This window comes from Cherax quadricarinatus, chromosome 28 (assembly GCF_038502225.1).
Source record: "Cherax quadricarinatus isolate ZL_2023a chromosome 28, ASM3850222v1, whole genome shotgun sequence".
Lineage (NCBI taxonomy): Eukaryota > Metazoa > Arthropoda > Malacostraca > Decapoda > Parastacidae > Cherax > Cherax quadricarinatus.
In genome coordinates, this window is record NC_091319.1 from 26011991 (window position 1) to 26034411 (window position 22421).

At 40.7% G+C, this 22421-nt stretch overlaps 1 protein-coding gene across 3 annotated transcripts in view; it reads right to left on the reverse strand.

Moving 5' to 3' along the window:
- Positions 1 to 3338: 3338 nt before the first annotated feature.
- The window catches only part of LOC128693308 (BET1-like protein), a 125350-nt gene continuing 106267 nt past the window's right edge, over positions 3339 to 22421 (reverse strand). For all 3 annotated transcript variants that reach the window (XM_070089497.1, XM_053782923.2, XM_053782924.2), the window contains one exon: positions 3339 to 4840. In XM_070089497.1, the coding sequence (XP_069945598.1) occupies positions 4610 to 4840 (231 nt within the window). In that variant the 3' untranslated portion in view covers positions 3339 to 4609. The remainder of the gene's footprint in view (positions 4841 to 22421) is intronic.

Consider the following 22421-nt stretch of genomic DNA (forward strand, 5'->3'; position numbering starts at 1 on the left):
GCCAAGCCTGTGGTAAAGAAGGTGAGAAATACAATTGAATTTAAGAAAAACATCATTGAACAATATGAAACTGGTACAAGTGCGGCCGAACTGGCCAGGATGTATAAGAAACCCTACACAGCCATATGTTCCATAGTGGCCAAGAAAAAGGAAATCAAGGATGCTGTTGTTGCAAAGGGGGTAACTATGCTGACAAAAATGAGATCACCAGTACTCGAAGAGGTTGAGAAGTTATTATTAGTGTGGATAAATGAGAAACAATTAGCAGGAGGTAATCTTATGACTTCAATTATTTGTGAAAAGGCTAGGCAGTTGCATGAAGATTTGGTAAAGAAATTGCCTGCAAATAGTAGTGAAGTGAGTGAATTTAAGGCCAGCAAAGGCTGGTTTGAGAGATTTAAGAACCGTACTGGCATACACAGTGTGGTAAGGCATGGTGAAGCTGCCAGTTCGGACCACAAGGCGGCTGAAAAATATGTGCATGAATTCCAGGAGTACAAAGAGGCTGAAGGACTGAAACCTGAACAAGTGTTCAATTGTGACGAAACAGGCCTCTTTTGGAAGAAAATGCCAAAGAGGACCTTCATTACACAGGAGGAAAAGGCAATGCCAGGACACAAGCCTATGAAAGACAGGCCGACGCTAATGTTCTGTGCTAATGCTAGTGGGGATTTCAAAGTGAAGCCATTACTAGTGTACCATTCTGAAAATCCCAGAGTGTTCAGGAAAAACAATGTTATGAAGAGTAAATTGTGTGTGTTTTGGAAATCTAATAGTAAGGCATGGGTCACGAGGGAAATTTTCGTCGAGTGGTTCAATGAAGTGTTTGGCCCTAGTGTGAAGAATTACCTCCTGGAAAAGAAATTGGATCTCAAGTGCCTGCAAGTAATGGACAATGCACCTGCTCATCCTCCAAACTTGGATGACCTAATTTTCGAGGAGTTTGGGTTCATCACAGTAAAGTTCTTGCCCCCGAATACCACTCCTCTCCTCCAGCCCATGGACCAGCAGGTCATTGCAAACTTTAAAAAACTCTACACCAAAGCAATTATTTCACAGGTGCTTGACTGTGACAACAGACATTCACTTGACCCTAAGGGAATTCTGGAGAGAACACTTCAGCATCCTCCATTGCATAACCCTTATAGGTATGGCTTGGGAGGGAGTGGCTACCAGGACTTTGAACTCTGCCTGGAGAAAATTGTTTCCAGATTGTGTCGACGAGAGGGATTTTGAAGGGTTTGGGACTGACCCTGATGAGCCTATGTCTGTTGTAAAATCAATTGTGGCACTGGGGAGTTCCATGGGGGTTGGATGTGAGTTTGGAGGATGTGGAAGAATTGGTGGAAGACCACAACGAAGAGCTCATCACTGAGGAGCTGCAAGAGCTTCAGCAGGAACAGCAACAGATCGCAGCTCAGAATCTTGCTGCAGAGGAGGAGGAAGAGAGATGGAAGATGGTGCCTTCTTCAGAAATTAAAGAGATTTTTGCTATGTGGGGTAAGATGGAAAGCTTTATGGAGAAACATCACCCTGACAAGGTTGTTGCAAGCCATGTTGGCAACATGTACAGTGACAAAGTCTTGGCCCATTTTAGGGAAGTTTTAAAGAGACGCCAGAAACAGAGCTCACTGGACAGTTATTTTGCGAGACAGGACTCCAGTGACTCTCAAGGTGGTCCTAGTGGCATTAAGAAACAGAGAAGAGAAGCAACCCCGGAAAAGCAATTGGTACCTGAGGTGTTGCTGGAAGGGGATTCCCCTTCCAAACTATAAACAATCCAATCTCTCTCCTCCTCCAGTCTCCCTTACACTAAGAAGAATCTCCAATAAAGGTAAGTGTTATGCTGTTAATGTTTCATTCATCATTTCCCATTGTATTGTTTATGTACTACATGTATATTTCATGTAAAAAATTTTTTTGTTTTAATACTTCTGGGTGTCAGGAACGGATTAATTGTATTTGCATTATTTCTTATGGGGAAAATTGATTTGCAAATCGTAGATTTCGTTAATAGTAGCAGCTCCAGGAACGGATTAACTACGACAAACGAGGGACCACTGTATATTGCTGGTGAAGCCCAGGTTGTGTTGGTCTTCCTGTAAAAAGTGGTTTGGGCAAGAGTTAGAGCCTGTGTCTTGTGCTGTATATGACTTGGTTTGGAAAATTTGGAAACACATAGACAAGTGGTGAACATACAATTCTTAGGCAAGTTGAGTGTGTTATTGAAATGCATTATTTGTATAAACATTGTATATTTTCTCAAAAACTAATATTTTAACTCCACAAATTATTACCACATAAAAATTCCTAAGTTTCTACCCCTTTTTTTTATTAGAAATATAGTATTCATCCCCAAATGTAGTAACATAGTGAGCAAAGCATGACAACATGACGACAAGTCCTGCGGACAGAGGCTGACACTTGACAATAAGCTAAGTAGCTTATCTTAATTACAGTGGACCCCCGCATAACGATCACCTCCGAATGCGTCCAATTATGTAAGTGTATTTATGTAAGTGCGGTTGTATGTGTATGTTTGGGGGTCTGAAATGGACTAATCTACTTCACAATATTCCTTATGGGAAAAAATTCGGTCAGTACTGGCACCTGAACATACTTCTGGAGTGAAAAAATATCGTTAACCGGGGGTCCACTGTATATTGAATTTCTTACTCATTACTGTACTTGCAAAGGTAATTTTTGACACTCTTCTATAAAGATTACAAACTAACAACAGAAACCACCTAAGACAATATTTAAATACAGTGGTACTTTTCCGAGTTACGAGTTGTCGCTCAGTCGATTTTTAGCTCTGAGTTGCAAGCCAAAATCTGAGTTACGAGGAAGTTCAGATACACCACCACTAGTTGGTACTCATAAAACAATGTTAGTATGATTTTCTCACTGGAGGTAATCATGTATGTAATTATCTTTTGTTATTCTACAAAAAAATAAAGTTGCCAAGTTTTTGACATTTGACATATGTTGACGTTTACTCCCACACAAATCCCAAAATATTTTAATATTTCCAATATTCCTCAAGCCAATTGTAGAACAATAATTTTTTTACGATTCCTGACAATATTATTGCATTTACTTCAATAATAAATTGTGGGCTTCATGAAATAAATCAATAACTTACTTTGAGATACACCTACCATCCGACTTACGACCTGCTCGACTTACGACCACTCGACTTACAACCGTGTTTTTTATGCCAAATTTCTGGGAAATAAACAACTACACCTACCATCCGACTTACGACCTGCTCGACTTACGACCACTCGACTTACAACCGTGTTTTTTATGCCAAATTTCTGGGAAATAAACAACAATTTGTGTTGTACACAGTGTTTATCCTAAACCTTACAGTATAAAATACAGTACTAACAACATAAAAAGTAGAGTGAAACATGAAATACCAAAATAAAACAATAAAATAAAGTCATTTCAAAAATGTTTTGTTGATATTCAGTAGTAAAGTTCGACTTACGACCATTTCAACTTACGAACGGTTTCTCGGAACCGAACTCGGTCATAAGTCGGATGGTAGGTGTATTCACTGGGAATGCAGGCTGGCCTCATGTCTTGGGAAATTTTTTATTTTCCGAGAAAATTGCTTTGGTTTCAGTGTTTTCCTTATGAAACTCATGATCTAGTGCAGTTAGCCTCTCAAAATCTCTGTTTTCTCTTACCCAGGACCAAAGAACACATTATACAAAGGAGCAGTAATGATTTTTCATGCTCAGACTGGTCCTGGACACATTCCATATTATGGCCAATTTTATTCATTCTAGAGTATATATCATGTTTCTATGTTACTTATAGTGTTTATTATGTGACATTACATCAATTCTGATAGATAAATAAACCATAGAGTTGATATTAGCGTTATATTGAAGTATTTTCTCCTGCCCCTTGAGACTCGGGTTTTTTGGGGGCTGGAATGGATTAATGGCATTTTAACCCTTAAACTGTCCAAACGTAGATCTACGTTTATGTGCGTAGTGCTCAGACGTTGATTTGCCCCATTTGAAACCATGTAAAAAAAAAAAAAGTAGATCTACATTCAGATCACTACATGAGCGAACGTAGATCTACGATTGGATAGTTTAAGGGTTAATTAATTTCAATGGGAAAATTGATTTGATATATGAGGAAACTGAGCTATGAGCTCGGTCACGGAACGAATTAAACTCATAAGTCACGGTACCACTGTAGCTGCAAGTACATAACTGTATGCAAATCATGCCATGAACATGTTAATATCACAAGTATTAAATATATTTAAAAACTGAACATTTGTACTAGGTAAATAAATCCACATGAGTCACTTTCACTAAGAGAGACTTCAAAAATAAATATTAGTTTTATCTATAACTTATATTTGTATATAAAAATCAGTGTGCAAGCAGTATCCTATGTAGACAAGAAACCTAAAACTATGTAAATTAAAACATTTAAACATCACCTAGATGGTGCTGTAAATATTTCCAAATAACAAAAGGTTAATTTAAAAACCACTTACAAAAAGTATTACATATTCATGTAGTACTACAAAATTCGTAAATAATGCAAGACATTTTCTCTGTTGCTTTTATGGCAACTATTCCCCAGAAAGCACTCTAGAGAGTAAATAGAACAATATAAGTAAAAATACAACAACAAATCCAGCCATGTAACACATAGCCTTGCGATTTTGTCGACCAGTTGTCAAGAGATTTTTAACTCTGTTCATACTGCCAGACAAGAGACCTTCACCGCTGGAGAAATCATTGCTGATGCCATCCAGCAGTCTATTGTGTTCATATGCTTCATTCTCTATGTCAAGGGCAAGCTGAAAATCAAAAGACAAATGCTAGTAATCACGAAACATGAGCATTCACTTTTAACCACAGGATAAACAAAGGGAAAAGGTAAGTGGAGAGTTAAAGCATCTGTGGAGAGGAGTTTTATTTATGGAAGCAATAAGGTGAAACTGTTTTTTTTTTCTTTTTCAGATCTCCCTGCCTCAGTGGGAACTGGCCAGTGTTAAAAAAAAAGGAAAGGGGGGGGGGGAGAATGGGAGCAAGGGGTTAGTAACCCTTTCTCTTGTATAAATTACTAAATGTAAAAAAAAAAGAAAAACTTTTATTTTTTTTTTTGAGAAGTCACCCTGCTTTGGTGGGAGATAGTCAGTGTGTTAAAAATTGTGTAAAAATATACCAGAGAATACTGGTTCCAATTCCTTTATATGGGAGTAAGACATGGGCATACACCCCTACTTTTTCAAAATTTTAAATTTACTGAACATACAAGCCATCCACTCATAATACTCTGCAAACTATAGCTACAGCACAATTAATTCAAATATAAAGCCAGTCCTAAAGTTCTTCATAAAGAGCTGTAACAGAACATAAGCATAATAACAGACACAAATACCACTTTTTTGATGTCCCCCATGTTCTACTAGATTGATCGCTAGAGCACTCAGCTCACATACTGAGGTCCGGATATCGAATCCCAAGTACGGTTGGAAAACATTAGGACGTGTTTCTTTAACACTCTGACTGTTTCAGTCGTATGTATATGTCTTACGAGCCAATGTGTTTGATGAGCATATATACAGTGGACCCCCGACTTACGATGTCCTCAACCTACGTTAAAACCGACTTATGATGCTTGTCAGCGTAAAAATTTGACCCCGTTGAAAAACTCGACTTACATCATTCGACCCAAACGCAGCCGTCTGGTCCGTCTGGCGTGAGTGCCTCAGCTAAGCTAGTGTGACACTTTTTACAACCCAAGGTGGACGGTTGCACGCATACATTCGATAAATTTTGTATTATTCCAGTGTTTTTAGTGCTTGTAACTGCTAAATAAGCCACCATGGGCCCAAAGAAAGCTTCTAGTGCCAACCCTGTGGTAAAAAGGGTGAGAAATACTATTGTACCATGGTCAGCTGCTGCTGCTGCTGCTGTAGCACCATCAGTTGCTGCTGTACCACGGTCAGCTGCTGCTGCTGCTGCTGTAGCACCGTCAGCTGCTGCTGTACCAGTCAGCTGCTGCTGCTGCTGTAGCACCGTCAGCTGCTGCTGCACCATGGTCAGCTGCTGCTGCACCACGGTCAGCTGCTGCTGCACCATGGTCAGCTGCTGCTGCACCACGGTCAGCTGCTGCTGCACCACGGTCAGCTGCTGCTGCTGCTGTAGCACGGTCAGCTGCTGCTGCTGTAACACCATCAGCTGCTGCTGTAGCACTGTCAGCTGCTGCTGCTGTAACACCATCAGCTGCTGCTGTAGCACTGTCAGCTGCTGCTGCTGTAGCACTGTCAGCTGCTGCTGTACCACGGTCAGCTGTACTACTCGAAGATGTGGAGAGACTGTTACTGGTGTGGCTTATCAAGAATACTGAGAAGCAATTAACCTCAGAGGGTTAGCCACCCAGGATAACCCAAGAAAGTCAGTGTGTCATTGAGGACTGTCTAACTTATTTCCATTGGGGTTTTTAATCTTGTCCCCCAGGATGCGACCCACACCAGTCGACTAACACCCAGGTGAACAGGAAAAAATGCCTGGAACTATTGCTCATATTGGTGAATTTAAGGCCAGCAAATTTAAGATTTAAGAATCACAGTGGCATACACAGTGTGATAAGGCCTATTCTGGAAGAAAATGCCAAACAGGATCTACATTACTCAGGAGGAAAAGGCACTCCCAGGACACAGTGTCTCATCACTCATCACTACATCTTCAATAAAGGTAAGTGTCATTTATTCTTCATTTAGTACACTAGTACAGTGGACCCCCGGTTAACGATTTTAATCCGTGCAAGAGGGCTCATCGTTATGCGAAATAATCGTTATGCGAATGAATTTTCCCCATAAGAAATAATGGAAATCAAATTAATCCGTGCAAGACGCCCAAAAGTATGAAAAAAATTTTTTTTTACCGCATGAAATGTTAATTTTAATACACACAAACTGAAAAAGGCATGCACAATTAAATGACACTTACTTTTATTGAAGATCTGGTGATGATTGATGGGATGGGAGGAGGGGAGAGCATTATCTTCTTACTGTTTAGAAGGGGAATCCCCTTCCATTACGACTTGAGGTAGCAAGTCCTTTTCCGGGGTTACTTCCCTTCTTCTTTTAATGCCACTAGGACCAGCTTGAGTGTCACTGGACCTCTGTCGCACAACAAATCTGTCCATAGAGCTCTGTACCTCCCGTTCCTTTACGATTTGTCTAAAATGGGCCACAACATTGTCATTGAAATAGTCACCAGCACGGCTTGCAACAGCTGTGTCAGGGTGATTTTCATCTATAAAGGTTTGCAGTTCAACCCACTGTGCACACATTTCCTTAATCTTTGAAGTAGGCACAATGGATTCCACAACTGGCATAGGCTTCTCAGGGTTAGCCCCAAACCCTTCAAAATCTTTCTTAATTTCCATACTAATTCTCACCCTTTTTACCACAGGGTTGGCACTAGAAGCTTTCTTGGGGCCCATGGTCACTTATTTTCCAGAAACAGCACCGAAAACACTGTAATAATACGAAATATTCCGAGTGTATGCTTGGATGTTACCGCGGAGGCTGGCTGGTAAACAATGGGACGGCCGGCACATGTGAGGCTGGCTGAGGGCACATTGGACGCGTCTCGGACGAAAATCGGTAAGCGGGTTTTTAATCGGTATGCGCGGCAAAAATTTTGCGATAAAAGTAATCGGTATGCGGAAAAATCGCTATGTGATGCCATCGTTATGCGGGGGTCCACTGTACATGCACAATATATATTGTGCATGTATCCTTTTTTTTTGTGTGTAGGAAAAAGTATATTTCATGTGGTAAAAAAAAAAAACTTTCATACTGTTGGGTGTCTTGAACAGATTAATTTGATTTCTGTTGCGAATAAGAAATTTTTTAAAGAACTTCAGAATGTGGCCTGTTACCATTTATTTCTTATGCAACAAGATTTTTGGATCCGAGTTATTTAAAGGTATTTTAGAGTCTAGGGGAAATAATTTCAACTGGGAAACTCCATTAAAGTATTAAAGTATTTAAATACAATACTTTATCTTCTCTTTGTAGTTAATATAACTTAACACTTTGTACCATAAATTTACCATATACATTTAGTTCAAAATCATGGAAATGTCACATTAATAAGGAAGTTTAATTATTCTTCCTGTAATTAAGTCTTCATTAACATTTACGTCTTTGTCTTAACAAGACTGTAAACTCAAAATACAAAAGGTACAAGATTTAACAAGACCTTTGAATCTGGCCGTAAAGTATCTCTATGGATTACTGAACTGACCAAGAATATAAATATCAAAAGAATCTTTCAGAGCAATGAGAAACAAACTGAGTCAGCTTCAGAGTCCAATTCTCAAAACCATTCAAACTGTACATCGTAAGAGCCAATATACGATCAGTTGTCAGGGCTAGAGCAGGGAGCAGACTGACTACTTGCCAGTCTGTTGACGCATCGTCAGGTTGGATCAGCTGACCCAAACGTCAGCCAGCCGGACATAAACAATTGAACAATTCACCGGATGGTTCCGAGACTTAAACTCTATATACACAAGAAATCCTACCTAACAATAATAATAAAATAATAGTGATAATAATAACAAAATAGTGATAATACCATGGTATTTCTCATATACGTATTAACAGATAATAATATAACGCGGAAAGTCTCTACTTTAGCTATAAACGGGGACTTTCGCGCTATAATATTAAGTGATGAACATATTCTCTTACAATAGTTAAATAACACAGGATGACCAATTTCGAAGATATAACAATTTCCATTATTTCTTATGGGGAAAATTAATTCGACTTACGATAATTTCGTCTTACGAAGTGTTCTCAGGAACAGATTAATATCATAAGTCAGGGGTCCACTGTATACTCAAAAATTCTTGTGGTTTCAAATCAAGCGGGAGAAAGCTGATAGGCCCACATGTGAGAGAATGGGTCTGTGTGGTCAATGTGCAATGTATAAAAAATCCTGCAGCACGCAGTGCATGAGAAAAAAAAATTCCAACCGTGTTTTTGGATTAACCCTTTCAGGGTTTCGGACGTACTAGTACGGCTTATGCACCAGGGTTTTTGGCATACTAGTATGCCTAAATTCTAGTGCCCTCAAATCTAGTGAGAGAAAGCTGATAGGCCTACATATGAAAGAATGGGTCTATGTGGTCAGTGTGCGCAGTACGTATAAAAAAAATCCTGCAGCACACAGTGTGTAATGAGAAAAAAAAAAAAACTTTGACCGTGTTTTTGGATTAAAACAGCAAACTTGCACTGTATTTTCATATGGTATTTATTGTTGTATTCTAGTTTTAATGGTCTCATTTTATAGAATCGAAGACATATTACAGAAATTGAGATGATGTTGACTGGTTTTACAATGAAAAGTACCTTGAAATTGAGCTCAAAATAGCAGAAATGTTCGATTTTTACCAAAGCTCAAAAGTAAACAAATCATGCCACGCGTCCAATACACGTCAACTGGTGAGTCTAATATTCTTTCACAAGTGCGCTGATATTATTTATACCATTTCTACACTAATGCAGTAGTCTGCATAACAGTAAATCTATTTTTTGTGAGAATAAAAATTCAAAGTGGAAAGCAAAAGAATGTAAGAGGGGCATGTTATTTTAGTGCCAGGAATGTCTTTCTTGTTTATTCTGAACCCTATTCGGAAATTGGCATCTTTTGAAATTTGTGTGAAATTGGCAAAATTGCTAAATTCTGACCACTTTATTAGATATTAAAAATCGCAAATGGGTGGTTTCTTGTACTCATTCGATAGAAAAAATGGAGTTCTAGCGAAATATGTAGTTAAGATTTTTGTCGACTAGTACGCTGGAATTGGCCGAAAATAGGGCTCAAAGTGGGCAAAATCGCTGCTGCGTAAACATCGCTGAGACCACTAACTTCGCGAGAGCATAATTCCCTAAGTTTTCCATCAAATTTCATACTTTTGGTGTCATTATGATCAGGAAAAGATTCTCTATTTTTTCATAAGAAAAAAATTTTTTTTTTTTTTTGAAAATTTGGCGACCCTGAGAACAAGTCTCGGAGAGGGCCTAGAGACCCCTGAGAGGGTTAAAACACCGACTTTGAGGTGCATTTTCATATAGTATTAATGGTTGTATTCTCATTTTCTTGGTCTCATTTGATAGAATGGAAAACACTTTACAGAAATAGAGATGATTTTGATTGGTTTTACTATGAAAAAGACCTTGAAATGGAGCTCAAATTAGGGAAGTGCTTGATTTTTGCCGATGTTCAAGAGTAAAGAAATGACGTCATTGTCCAATAAATGTCCAACTAGCCATTCTAATATGCAGTCATGAATGGGTTGACATTATTTATACCATTATTACAATATTTCAGTAGTCTGCATAACAGTAAACCTTCTATTTTTTGTTTGAATAAAAATTCAAAATAGAAAGCAACAGTAATATCATCATCTTGAAGTGACATATGATAATAGAAAAACAAATGTCAAACATATATTTTGTAAACTTCCTATCAGGTTACTGTTCAGTATTCATACTCATGCACAGCCTCTCTTCATTATCTCTCTTCACTCATTCATTTTCTATTCTTCATTCAGGCATTGCTGTTTTAATAAATCAGTTTTTTTGCTACTTAACATGATCACTTTACTTAACCCTTTCAGGGTCCGTCCCGTAGATCTACGGCTGGTCGGTGAGTGTCCAAACCATAGATCTATGCCAAAATTCTAGCGCCGTCAAATTTAGCGCGAAAGCTCTCATAGGCCTACATATGAGAGAATGGGTCTGCGCGGTGGGTGTGCGCCGTAAACAAAAAATCTAGGCGCCTGCATAGCATTGTGGGAACGCCGGCTCAGTCACCCTTGTTCACCATGTCTCGTCGCAAGTCAGCTCTCACTCCCCGGAAAATTGGGACTCTCCTCTTCCTGTCTGATAGTTCTGACACTGATGGAAGTGGAAATGAAGACAAATTCTACGGCTTTGATGAGTTAGTGACCGAAAATAATGACCAGGATATCGATAATAGTGCAGAAAACCCCGACGATCCTCGACCTTCTACCTCTGGTGTGGGCACTCGTGACTCACGGTCGGTTGTTCCTAAACGTAAGAGAAAACTAATATTTTCCCGTGGCCTGGCCTCTGACTTCAGTAATGACGATGATTCTGACGTGGATTGTGATTTTATTGCGCTCGACGATCATTCGAGTAGTGATAGTGAGGAAACATATTCACCAGTGAAGCGTCGGTATGTGCGCCGCCGCATGCGCTCGGGTAGTGTACCCTATGCTATGCCCAGGGGACGGAGTACATCCCGTAGTACATCCCGGAGTACATCCCGTGGCCCTACACCCGTTTTAGGTAGTGATAGTGCGGATGATGTGGCTACACTTGGCATGGATGGGCCACAGACATCAGTGGATGGTGTTAGTGGGGCTGGTGGTGGTAGTGGCACCGCCATGCGTGACTCGCTGTGCCACGCGGGAACCCACGCTGCTGACTCGTCAGTTCAAGGACAAAGCGGAGCGTCACCCACCAGCCCGCCACAACCACCCGTACAACCAGCCTATGATGTCCAGTATCCACCAGCAAACCGTATCTGGGATTGGCAGCAAAATCCCAATTTTGTTCCCAGCCCTCACCACTTTGATGACTCGCAAAGTGGAATTCTACCTACCTGTCCCCTTGGAACCACGGCCAATGAACTGGAATTCTTTGAATTATTCTTTGACCAGCCATTGATGGAAACTATTGTCAGGGAAAGTAATAAGTATTTTCAGTACACCATGGCAAATACGATCTTATCACCACAGTCAATACTACACAGGTGGAAAGAGACGACTGTTGCAGAAATGTATTTGCTTTTTGCAACAATAATGCTTATGCCTCACGTCTATAAGCATAATATAAAAGCATACTGGTCCACAGATCGGCTAATTTGTACCCCATCCTTCAGTGAAATAATACCAGTGAACAGGTTTATCTTACTCTTACGTATGTTGCACTTCTCTGACAAAACCAGGCCTGACAGAAGTGACAGGTTATACAAGATTAGAAATGTTTTCATGTATCTCAAACAAAAGTTCAGGATATACTTTTATCCATTCAAGAATCTTGTAATTGACGAGTCTTTGATTTTGTTCAAAGGTAGACTGTCATTCAAGCAGTATATACCGAGCAAGAGGAACCGCTTTGGTATAAAATTGTTTGTACTCTGTGATTGTGACAGTGGCCTGGTGTTGGATATTGTTGTATACACGGGTAGTAAAACATTGAAAGATACCAAGATGTTATTGGGTATATCAGGTGACGTAGTGAGAAACATGATGGCACCTTATCTTGGTAAGGGCCATACATTATATACCGATAACTGGTACACAAGCCCATTACTCAGTGATTTCATGCGAGTGAACAAGACAGATGTGTGTGGCACAGTGCGTTCTAATCGTAAACATATGCCCAGGCTCAACGCAGGTGTTCGTGGTGATGACGTGCAGGTGTTTACTGCCAATGACATCATGGCATTACGGTGGCATGACAAACGAGATGTCACATTGTTGACAACCATTCACCGTAATGAAATGCAAGACAGTGGCAAAGTTGATCGAGTGACTAATGAACGTATTCGAAAACCAGTGACAGTGATTGATTATACACAAAACATGCGCTTGGTTGACAAGTGTGACATGCAGATTGGTTTTGTTGACTGTGTTCGTAAGAGTTACAAGTGGTACATGAAACTTTTCTTCCATCTCATGGACATTTCAATGCTGAATGCATATAATATGTACCAAATAAAGACTGGTAACAGACCACCGTATGGTGAATTTTGTTTGTCTGTTGTCAGACAACTCATAATGAAGTACCAGGTAACAACACCTGCAATACAACATGGTCCTCGAATTCATCACAATATACCCAAGCGTTTGAGAAGAGAAGGTGATCATTTCATAATACAGCTTCCTTCAACTCAAAAGAAATTTGCTCAGAAGAGATGCATTGTCTGTGCACAAACAAAACGACGGCAACAAAGACGCAAAGACACTCGGTTTATGTGTGAGGAATGTAAGGTGCCTCTGTGCATGGTGCCTTGTTTCAAGGAGTTCCACAAGCTCCAGCAGTTCTAAAACCATGTCCAGTGATTGTAAATATGTAAATATATGATAGAACATTAGTATTATACAATATTTGTGCATGTTTATTGTAATAAACAACAGTGGTAAACAATAATATGATAATAACTTTAGTGCGGTTATTGTGTTCAATACAGTGAGTTTATATATATAAATTATATACAGTATTGGTCTCTCAGGCCCCAAATGTTAGTAGGAATAGAAAAAAATTGGAAAAGAAAAGAAAAAACAACTAAAAAAACAAAATAATATAATACGCGTATGTGGAATTCGTCGATGTTGCCGCCACCACATCATTTTCTACAAACTTCTTGGCACTGTATCTCGGTAAGTACTGATCAGATTCTAATTTTTTTTGTTTTATTACCTTCACAAAAATATGCTCTTTAATTCTGTAAGAAAAAATAATTTTTTTTTTTTCAAAATTTCTTGGACACTGGTGCGTGACTTCAGATTTTGGCCTTGGACCCTGAAAGGGTTAATTATATTAAATTCCTACAGCTTATGTTACAGTGTGCAATTACATAAATGAACCTTACCAATACACAAATAACCCACACATAAAAGAGAGAAGCTCACGACGACGTTTCGGTCCGACTTGGACCATTTACAAAGTCACACTAACCAGAAGTGGAGCAGGACGGCTATATATGGGCAGGAAAAGGTGGTGGTAGTAATAGTAGTAGTTATTTATGAACCTTACCAATCCTGTCAATTAATTTGAAGGTTTATACAGTGGACCCCCGCATACCGTTGGCATTACATAACGTTAAATCCGCATACCGTATGCCTCGCATACCGCTAAAAAACCCGCTCAACGCTGTTCGTCCGAGACGCGTCTAATGTGCGGCCTGAGCCAGCCTCACATGTTCCGCCGGTGGCATTGTTTACCAGCCAGCCTCTGCGTTAACATCCAAGCATACAGTCGGAACATTTCGTATTATTATGGTGTTTTTGGTGATTTTATCTGCAAAATAGGTGACCATGGGCCCCAAGAGGGCTTCTGGTGCCAACCCTGCAGCAATGGGGGTGAGAGTTGCTATGGAGATGGGGAAGGAGATCATTGCTGGGTGTGAGAGTGGAGTGCGTGTCTCCGAGCTGGCCGGGTTGTATAATAAACCCCAATCAACCATCGCTACTGTTGTGGGCAACGAAGCGGCAATCAGGGAAGCTGTTCTTGCCAAAGGTTCAACTGTGTTTTCGAGGCGGAGATCGCAAGTGATGGACGATGTTGAGAGGCTCTTATTGGTATGGATAAATGAAAAACAGATAGCATCTCTCAAGTGATCATAAGTGAAAGGGCTGGGAAGTTGCATGAGGATTTGGTTAGGAAGGTGCCTGCGACTGGTGGTGATGTGAGTGAATTTGGGGCCAGCAGGGGTTGGTTTGAGAGATTTAAGAAGCATGGTGGCATGCATAGTGTGATGAGGCATGGTGAGGCCGCCAGTTCGGACCACAGAGCGGCTGGGGGATGTGTGCGGGAGTTCGGGGAGTGCATGGACGGTGAAGGACTGAAACCTGAACAAGTGTTTAATTGTGATGAAACAGGCCTGTTTTGGAAGAAAATGCCAAGCAGGACCTACATTACTCAGGAGGAAAAGGCACTACCAGGACATAAGCCTATGAAAGACAGGCTTACTCTGTTGATGTGTTCCAATGCTAGTGGTGATTGCAAAGTGAAGCCTTTATTAGTGCATCACTCAGAAACTCCCAGAGCGTTCAGGCAAAAGAATATCCTCAAGGCTAATTTGTGTGTGCTGTGTAGGGCAAATAGTAAGGCATGGATCACTAGGGACTTTTTCTATGACTGGTTACACCATGTATTTTCCCCCAATGTGAAAGATTACCTAACTGAAAAGAAATTAGACCTTAAGTGCCTCCTGGTGCTAGACAATGCCCCTGGTCATCCTACAGACGTGGCAGAGCGACTTTATGGGGACATGAGCTTCATTAAGGTGAAGTTTTTGCCTCCTAATACCACTCCTCTCCTGCAGCCCATGGACCAGCAGGTTATTGCAAACTTCAAAAAACTGTACACAAAAGCTCTGTTTGAAAGGTGCTTTGTAGTGACCTCAGAAACTCAATTGACTCTAAGAGAGTTTTGGAGAGATCACTTTAATATCCTCAATTGTGTAAACCTTATAGGTAAGGCTTGGGAGGGAGTGACTAAGAGGACCTTGAACTCTGCTTGGAAGAAACTGTGGCCAGAATGTGTAGACCAAAGGGATTTTGAAGGGTTTCAGGCTAACCCTGAGAGGAGTATGCCAGTTGAGGAATCCATTGTGGCATTGGGAAAGTCCTTGGGGTGGGAGGTTAGTGGGGATGATGTGGAAGAGTTGGTGGAGGAGGACAATGAAGAACTAACCACTGATGAGCTGCTAGATCAACTTCAACAGCAAGAGGCCAGACCTGAGGAAACTGGTTCGGAGGAGGGGAGAGAGAAATTGAAGAAGTTGCCTACTTCAAAGATTAAGGAAATGTGTGGAATGTGGCTTAAAGTGCAAACCTTTTTTGATGACAATCACCCTAACACAGCTATTGCAAGCCGTGCTGGTGACTATTACACTGACACTGTTGTGAAACACTTTAGGGAAGTCATAGGGGAGCGGGAGGTGCAGGCCACTATGGACAGATATGTTGTGCGACAGAAGTCCAGTGACTCTGAGGCTGGTCCTAGTGGCATTGAAAGAGGAAGGGAAGTGGCCCCGGAAAGGGACTTGACACCTCGAGTCTTAATGGAAGGGGATTCCCCTTCTAAACACTAAGACTCTCTTCTCCTCCCATCCCATCAATCATCACCAGATCTTCAATAAAGGTGGGTGTCATGTAATTGTGCATGCCTTTTTCAGTTTGTGTGTATTAGGATTAATATTTCATGTGGTAAAAATTTTTTTTTTTCATACTTTGGGGTGTCTTGCACGGATTAGTTCGATTTCCATTGTTTCTTATGGGGAAAATTCATTCGCACAACGATAATTTCGCATAACAGTGAACTCTCAGGAACGGATTAATATCGTTATGCGGGGGTCCACTGTACAGTGGATCCTTCGTTTTCGTCGATCTTCGTTATTGCCGATTTCGGTTTTGGCCAACTTTTTTCGTCAATTTTTTGGTTCCGTTTTCATTGATTACCTCCATTTTCATCGATAGTATGGAACCTGTCGAGTGCCCAGTGCACAGACACTGCCCCCTCCCATGCGAATTCTCAGCCAGTACAGCACTGTTTCTCAGTGAGTGAACATATCCTGCCAGGTCATACGAAACATTTCGCAATAATCAATTGTTTTTGCCACTTGTTTATTGTGTGTGACTGTTAAATAAGCGATCATGGCCCCAAAGAAAGCTCCTAGTGTCAGTGCTTTGGTAAAGAAAGGAACACAGTAGAACCAAAAAAAGAAATCCTAAGAAAATATGATAGTGGCATACGCATTGCTGAACTCGGCAGGATGTACGGGAAGTCGCCATCAACAATCAGCTCCATTGTGGCAAGGAGAAAAGAAATCATGGAAGCTGATGTTGCAAAAGGGGTGAATGTGATAACCAAACAGAGCTCCCAAACAACTGAAGGGGTGAATGTGATAACCAAACAGAGTTCCCAAACAACTGAAGGGGTGAATGTGATAACCAAACAGAGCTCCCAAACAATTGAAGAAGTGGAGAAATTTTTGTTGGTGTGGATCAGAGAGAAAGAGTTAGCAGGAGATAGTGTTGTGCAGTGTATAATTTGTGAAAAGGCAAAGCAGTTGCATGACGATCTCATAAAGAAATTTCCTGAAACAAGTGCTGATGTTCGTGAATTTAAGGCCAGCAAAGGCTGGTTCGAAAAATTCAAGAAGTGAAGCAGCATACACAGTGTTATAAGGCACAGTGAGGGTGCCAGCTCAGACAAACAAGTGGCTGAAAAATTTGTGTGGGAATTCAAATGTTATGTAGAGGCTGAAAAATTCCAACCCCAACCAGTGTTCAATTGTGACAAAACAGGCCTGTTTTGGAAGAAAATGCCAAAGAGGACCTACATTATGAAGGAGGAAAAGGCACTCCCAGGACACAAGCCTATGAAGGAGAGGCTAACTCTCTTGTGTGGTAATGCTAGTGGGGATTTCAAAGTGAGCCCTTACTGGTGTATCACTCTGAAAATCCCAGAGTGTTCAAGAAAAACAGTGTTGTCAAGAGTAAATTGTGTGTGATATGGAAGGCTAACAGTAGGGCATGGGTCACTAGGGAAATTTTCCTGGATTGGTTCAATGAAGTGTTTGGCCCGAGTGTGAAGAAATACCTCCTGGATAATAAATTGCCACTCCAGTGCCTCTTGTTAAAGGACAATGCTCCTGCTCATCCTCCAGACTTGGAAGACCAATTGTCTAAGTAATTCAGTTTTGTAACAGTGAAGTTCTTGCCTCCTAACACAACTCCTCTCATCCAGCCCATGGACCAGCAGATCACTGCAAGCTTCAAACAACTGTACACCAAAGCAATGTTTCAAAGGCACTTTGACATAACCTCGGACTCTGAACTGATCCTAAGAGAGTTTTGGAAGAATCACTTCAGTATCTTCCACTGCATAGGCCTTATAGATAAGGCTTGGCAGGGAGTGACTTCCTGGACGATGAACTCTGCTTGGGGAAAATTGTGGGCAGATTGTGTCCAAAAGAAGGGTTTTGAATGGTTAGAGGCTCATCCTGTCAGCCTCTAACCCTTGGATGTTGGATGTGAGTGGTGACAATGTGGAAGAGTTGGTGGAGGACTACAATGAAGAGCTAACCACTGATGATATGCAAGAGCTTCATCTGCAACAGCAGCAGACCACAGATGAGGAACTTGCTTCAGAGGAGGAGGAAGAGAGATGGAAGAAGGTGCCTTCTTTGAAGATTAAGGAGATATGTGCAATGTGGACTAAAGTGCATTCATTTGTGGAGGAACATCACCCTGAGAAAGCTGCTGCAATCCGTGCTGGCGACTTTTACAATGACAATGCCATGTCCCATTTTAGGGAAATCTTAAGAGACACCAGAAAAAGAGCACTCTGGACAGATATTTTGTGCGACAGGGGTCCAGTGACCCTCAAGCTGGTCCTCGTGGAATTAAAAAACAAAGGAGGGAAGTGACCCCAGATAAGGACTTGGTACTTAAGAGTCCTTATGGAGGGGGATTCCCCTTCCAAGGAAAAAACCCCTCTTCCCTCTCCCCTCTCCCCTACTCCCCGTCTTCCTTCCAGCAACACAGCCTTCAATAAAGGTAAGTGTCATGTATAATGTTCATTCTTTTGTGCATGTAATCCATCTTTAAGGTAAAAAAAAAATTTTTTTTTTGATACTTCTAGTGTCTGGAACGGATTAATTCCATTTACATTATTTCTTACGGGGAAAATGGTTTCGGTTTTGGTCTGTGGCTCTTGAACAGATTAAACATGAAAACCGAGGGTCCACTGTAAAAAATTAATTCTGATGACAATACTCTGCATAACAACATTTTTTTCTATACAGTAGGGCCCCGCTTTACAGCGTTTCACTTTATGGCATTCCGCTAATATGGACATATCAAATTATGACTAAAACTCACTATTCGGCTCCCCCCCCCCCACCTGACTTTCTAATACAATCACTGCGCACCACCCAATTTGTTTACATTCTCAGTGAGCACATTTTTCCATAATGTCTGGAAACTTTCCAAAATTTTAAGTGTTTTAAAGTTATTTCATATTTCACATACAATAGACCATCGTATTACACGAATTTATTTGGCATGTTTTGGTTATTACACAATTGAAAAATTGTGGCAAAATTTTATACAACACTTTGTAAAATCAACTTAACACGATATGGTTTGCGGGAGGGGAAAAAATTTGGAGCGTTGCCTGCAGGATATTTCCCTAGCTCAGGCCGTCGCCTGGGTGAGACCACTGTCTCCGTGGTGCTGCACTGGGCTTCAAGGCAGCAAGGGATTGCTTCACCTTGCTCCTTTGTGGTAATGTGTCAGGTGATTTCAAGTTTAAGCCCATGGTTATTTACTGCTCAAAGAATATTCATGCTTTGAAAGGTGTAGATAAAAACACCTTATACCATTTTAATATTCACTCTGTCAGACACTGCAACACAATGGTATCTTGGTACAGAACAGAAAACAACTTGGACAACTTCTACTAGTGCAAATGGCTGGATTTGTGAGGGACGTGATCTCCCAACGACTACATTCTTACCTCTACTAGTGGCCTACATCTCACCTCCTGGCAGATATAAGGCTCCATCTTGTCACTTCAACTCCATATTGTTTCAGACTATGGAACAATACTCTTCAACAGGCTGAGGGACTGACCACCTCAAAACTTCAAGGGTGATGGACTGATTACATCGTCATCACGTCTCTTCTGCTTCTATCAATTTTTTTGTACTTGACTGAAGAAGCCTACTGTGTAGGCGAAATGTTTCGAAATAAAGATATCTAACTGTTGTGTGTGTGTCTTACCTAGGTACAGGTACACAAGTATAATTATCAGAGTATATATATGTATGGAAGAGGGTAAGGTAACTAGGGATTGGCAGAGAGCATGCATAGTTCCTTTGTATAAAGGCAAAGGGGATAAAAGAGAGTGCAAAAATTATAGGGGGATAAGTCTGCTGAGTATACCTGGTAAAGTGTATGGTAGAGTTATTATTGAACATTAAAATGGTATAAAATACCAACAGGTTGTTAGGTAAGACACATATGCAACAGTTAGGTATCTTTATTTCGAAACGTTTCGCCTACACAGCAGCAGATAGAGAAAAGTTGATAGAAGCAGATCTGCTTCTAGCAACTTTTCTGTACTCAACTGAAGAAGCCTCCTGTGTAGGCGAAACGTTTCGAAATAAAGATACCTAACTGTTGCATATGTGTCTTACCTAACAGAGTTATTATTGAAAGAATTAAGAGTAAGACGGAGAATAGGATAGCAGATGAACAAGGAGGCTTTAGGAAAGGTAGGGGGTGTGTGGACCAGGTGTTTACAGTGAAACATATAAGTGAACAGTATTTAGATAAGGCTAAAGAGGTCTTTGTGGCATTTATGGATTTGGAAAAGGCGTAAGACAGGGTGGATAGGGGGGCAATGTGGCAGATGTTGCAAGTTCCTCCCTTATATTATCCCTCCCTATTGCTATCTCTGTATCCTCTTCTTCTTCTCTATCTTCCTTAATGTTATCTACCATCTTTATAGAAGACAAATACCAATAGTATATTTTTAATTTTAAAAAGTTTGAAAATAAATCTATATGCTCTGACTTGAGGACCAGGAGCTGGAACTCAGATGACCTTGAATTATATATATATATATATGTGGCAGATGTTGCAAGTGTATGGTGTAGGAGGTAGGTTACTGAAAGCAGTGAAGAGTTTTTACGAGGATAGTGAGGCTCAAGTTAGAGTATGTAGGAAAGAGGGAAATTTTTTCCCAGTAAAAGTAGGCCTTAGACAGGGATGTGTTATGTCACCATGGTTGTTTAATATATTTATAGATGGGGTTGTAAGAGAAGTAAATGCGAGGGTCTTGGCAAGAGGCGTGGAGTTAAAAGATAAAGAATCACACACAAAGTGGGAGTTGTCACAGCTGCTCTTTGCTGATGACACTGTGCTCTTGGGAGATTCTGAAGAGAAGTTGCAGAGATTGGTGGATGAATTTGGTAGGGTGTGCAAAAGAAGAAAATTAAAGGTGAATACAGGAAAGAGTAAGGTTATGAGGATAACAAAAAGATTAGGTGATGAAAGATTGAATATCAGATTGGAGGGAGAGAGTATGGAGGAGGTGAACGTATTCAGATATTTGGGAGTGGACGTGTCAGCGGATGGGTCTATGAAAGATGAGGTGAATCATAGAATTGATGAGGGAAAAAGAGTGAGTGGTGCACTTAGGAGTCTGTGGAGACAAAGAACTTTGTCCTTGGAGGCAAAGAGGGGAATGTATGAGAGTATAGTTTTACCAACGCTCTTGTATGGGTGTGAAGCGTGGGTGATGAATGTTGCAGCGAGGAGAAGGCTGGAGGCAGTGGAGATGTCATGTCTGAGGGCAATGTGTGGTGTGAATATAATGCAGAGAATTCGTAGTTTGGAAGTTAGGAGGAGGTGCGGGATTACCAAAACTGTTGTCCAGAGGGCAGAGGGCTGAGGAAGGGTTGTTGAGGTGGTTCGGACATGTAGAGAGAATGGAGCGAAACAGAATGACTTCAAGAGTGTATCAGTCTGTAGTGGAAGGAAGGCGGGGTAGGGGTCGGCCTAGGAAGGGTTGGAGGGAGGGGGTAAAGGAGGTTTTGTGTGCGAGGGGCTTGGACTTCCAGCAGGCATGCGTGAGCGTGCTTGATAGGAGTGAATGGAGACAAATGAATACTTGACGTGCTGTTGGAGTGTGAGCAAAGTAACATTTATGAAGGGGTTCAGGGAAACCGGCAGGCCGGACTTGAGTCCTGGAGATGGGAAGTACAGTGCCTGCACTCTGAAGGAGGGGTGTTAATGTTGCAGTTTAAAAACTGTAGTGTAAAGCACCCTTCTGGCAAGACAGTGATGGAGTGAATGATGGTGAAAGTTTTTCTTTTTCGGGCCACCCTGCCTTGGTGGGAATCGGCCAGTGTGATAATAAATAAAAAAAATAAATATATAAAATATGAAATAATTTTAAAACATTTGAAATTTTGGAAAGTTTCCATAGTGAAAAAATGTGCTCACGGAGAATGTAAACAAGCTGGGTGGCACACGGTGACCATATTAGAAAGTCAGGTGGGGGAGCCATATAGCGAGTTTTGGTCATAATTTAAAATGTCCGTATTAATGGGATGCTGTAAGGTGAAGCCAGCCTGGCCACCCCACCCACTATGTAAACAAACAGATGATGCATTTGGTTTTGGTTCATAAACATTCATACAAACACCTTACATTGTGTACAATTTGTCTCCACAGTGGTACAGTAGAATAAATAAAGATCAACACTTCCATTCTCATGTAATTTTTAGAAGGAATGATGCTCTGACAAATTATTATTATTATTATTACAAATTATTATTACTACAAGTTATTATCATTACAAATTATTATTGCAAGTTATTATTATTATAATCATAATAAAAAAGAAGCACTAAACCCACAAGGGTTGTGAATTGCTATATATAGAGTGAAGGCATACGAAAGGAATATTTATCTACAGTTATCCCCTAGTGTTTGACTAGAGAAAACGCATATCTTCTGACACTCCTACAGAGCGGCTTTGTAAACAAATCTCATATTTATGTAAATTTTTATTCTGT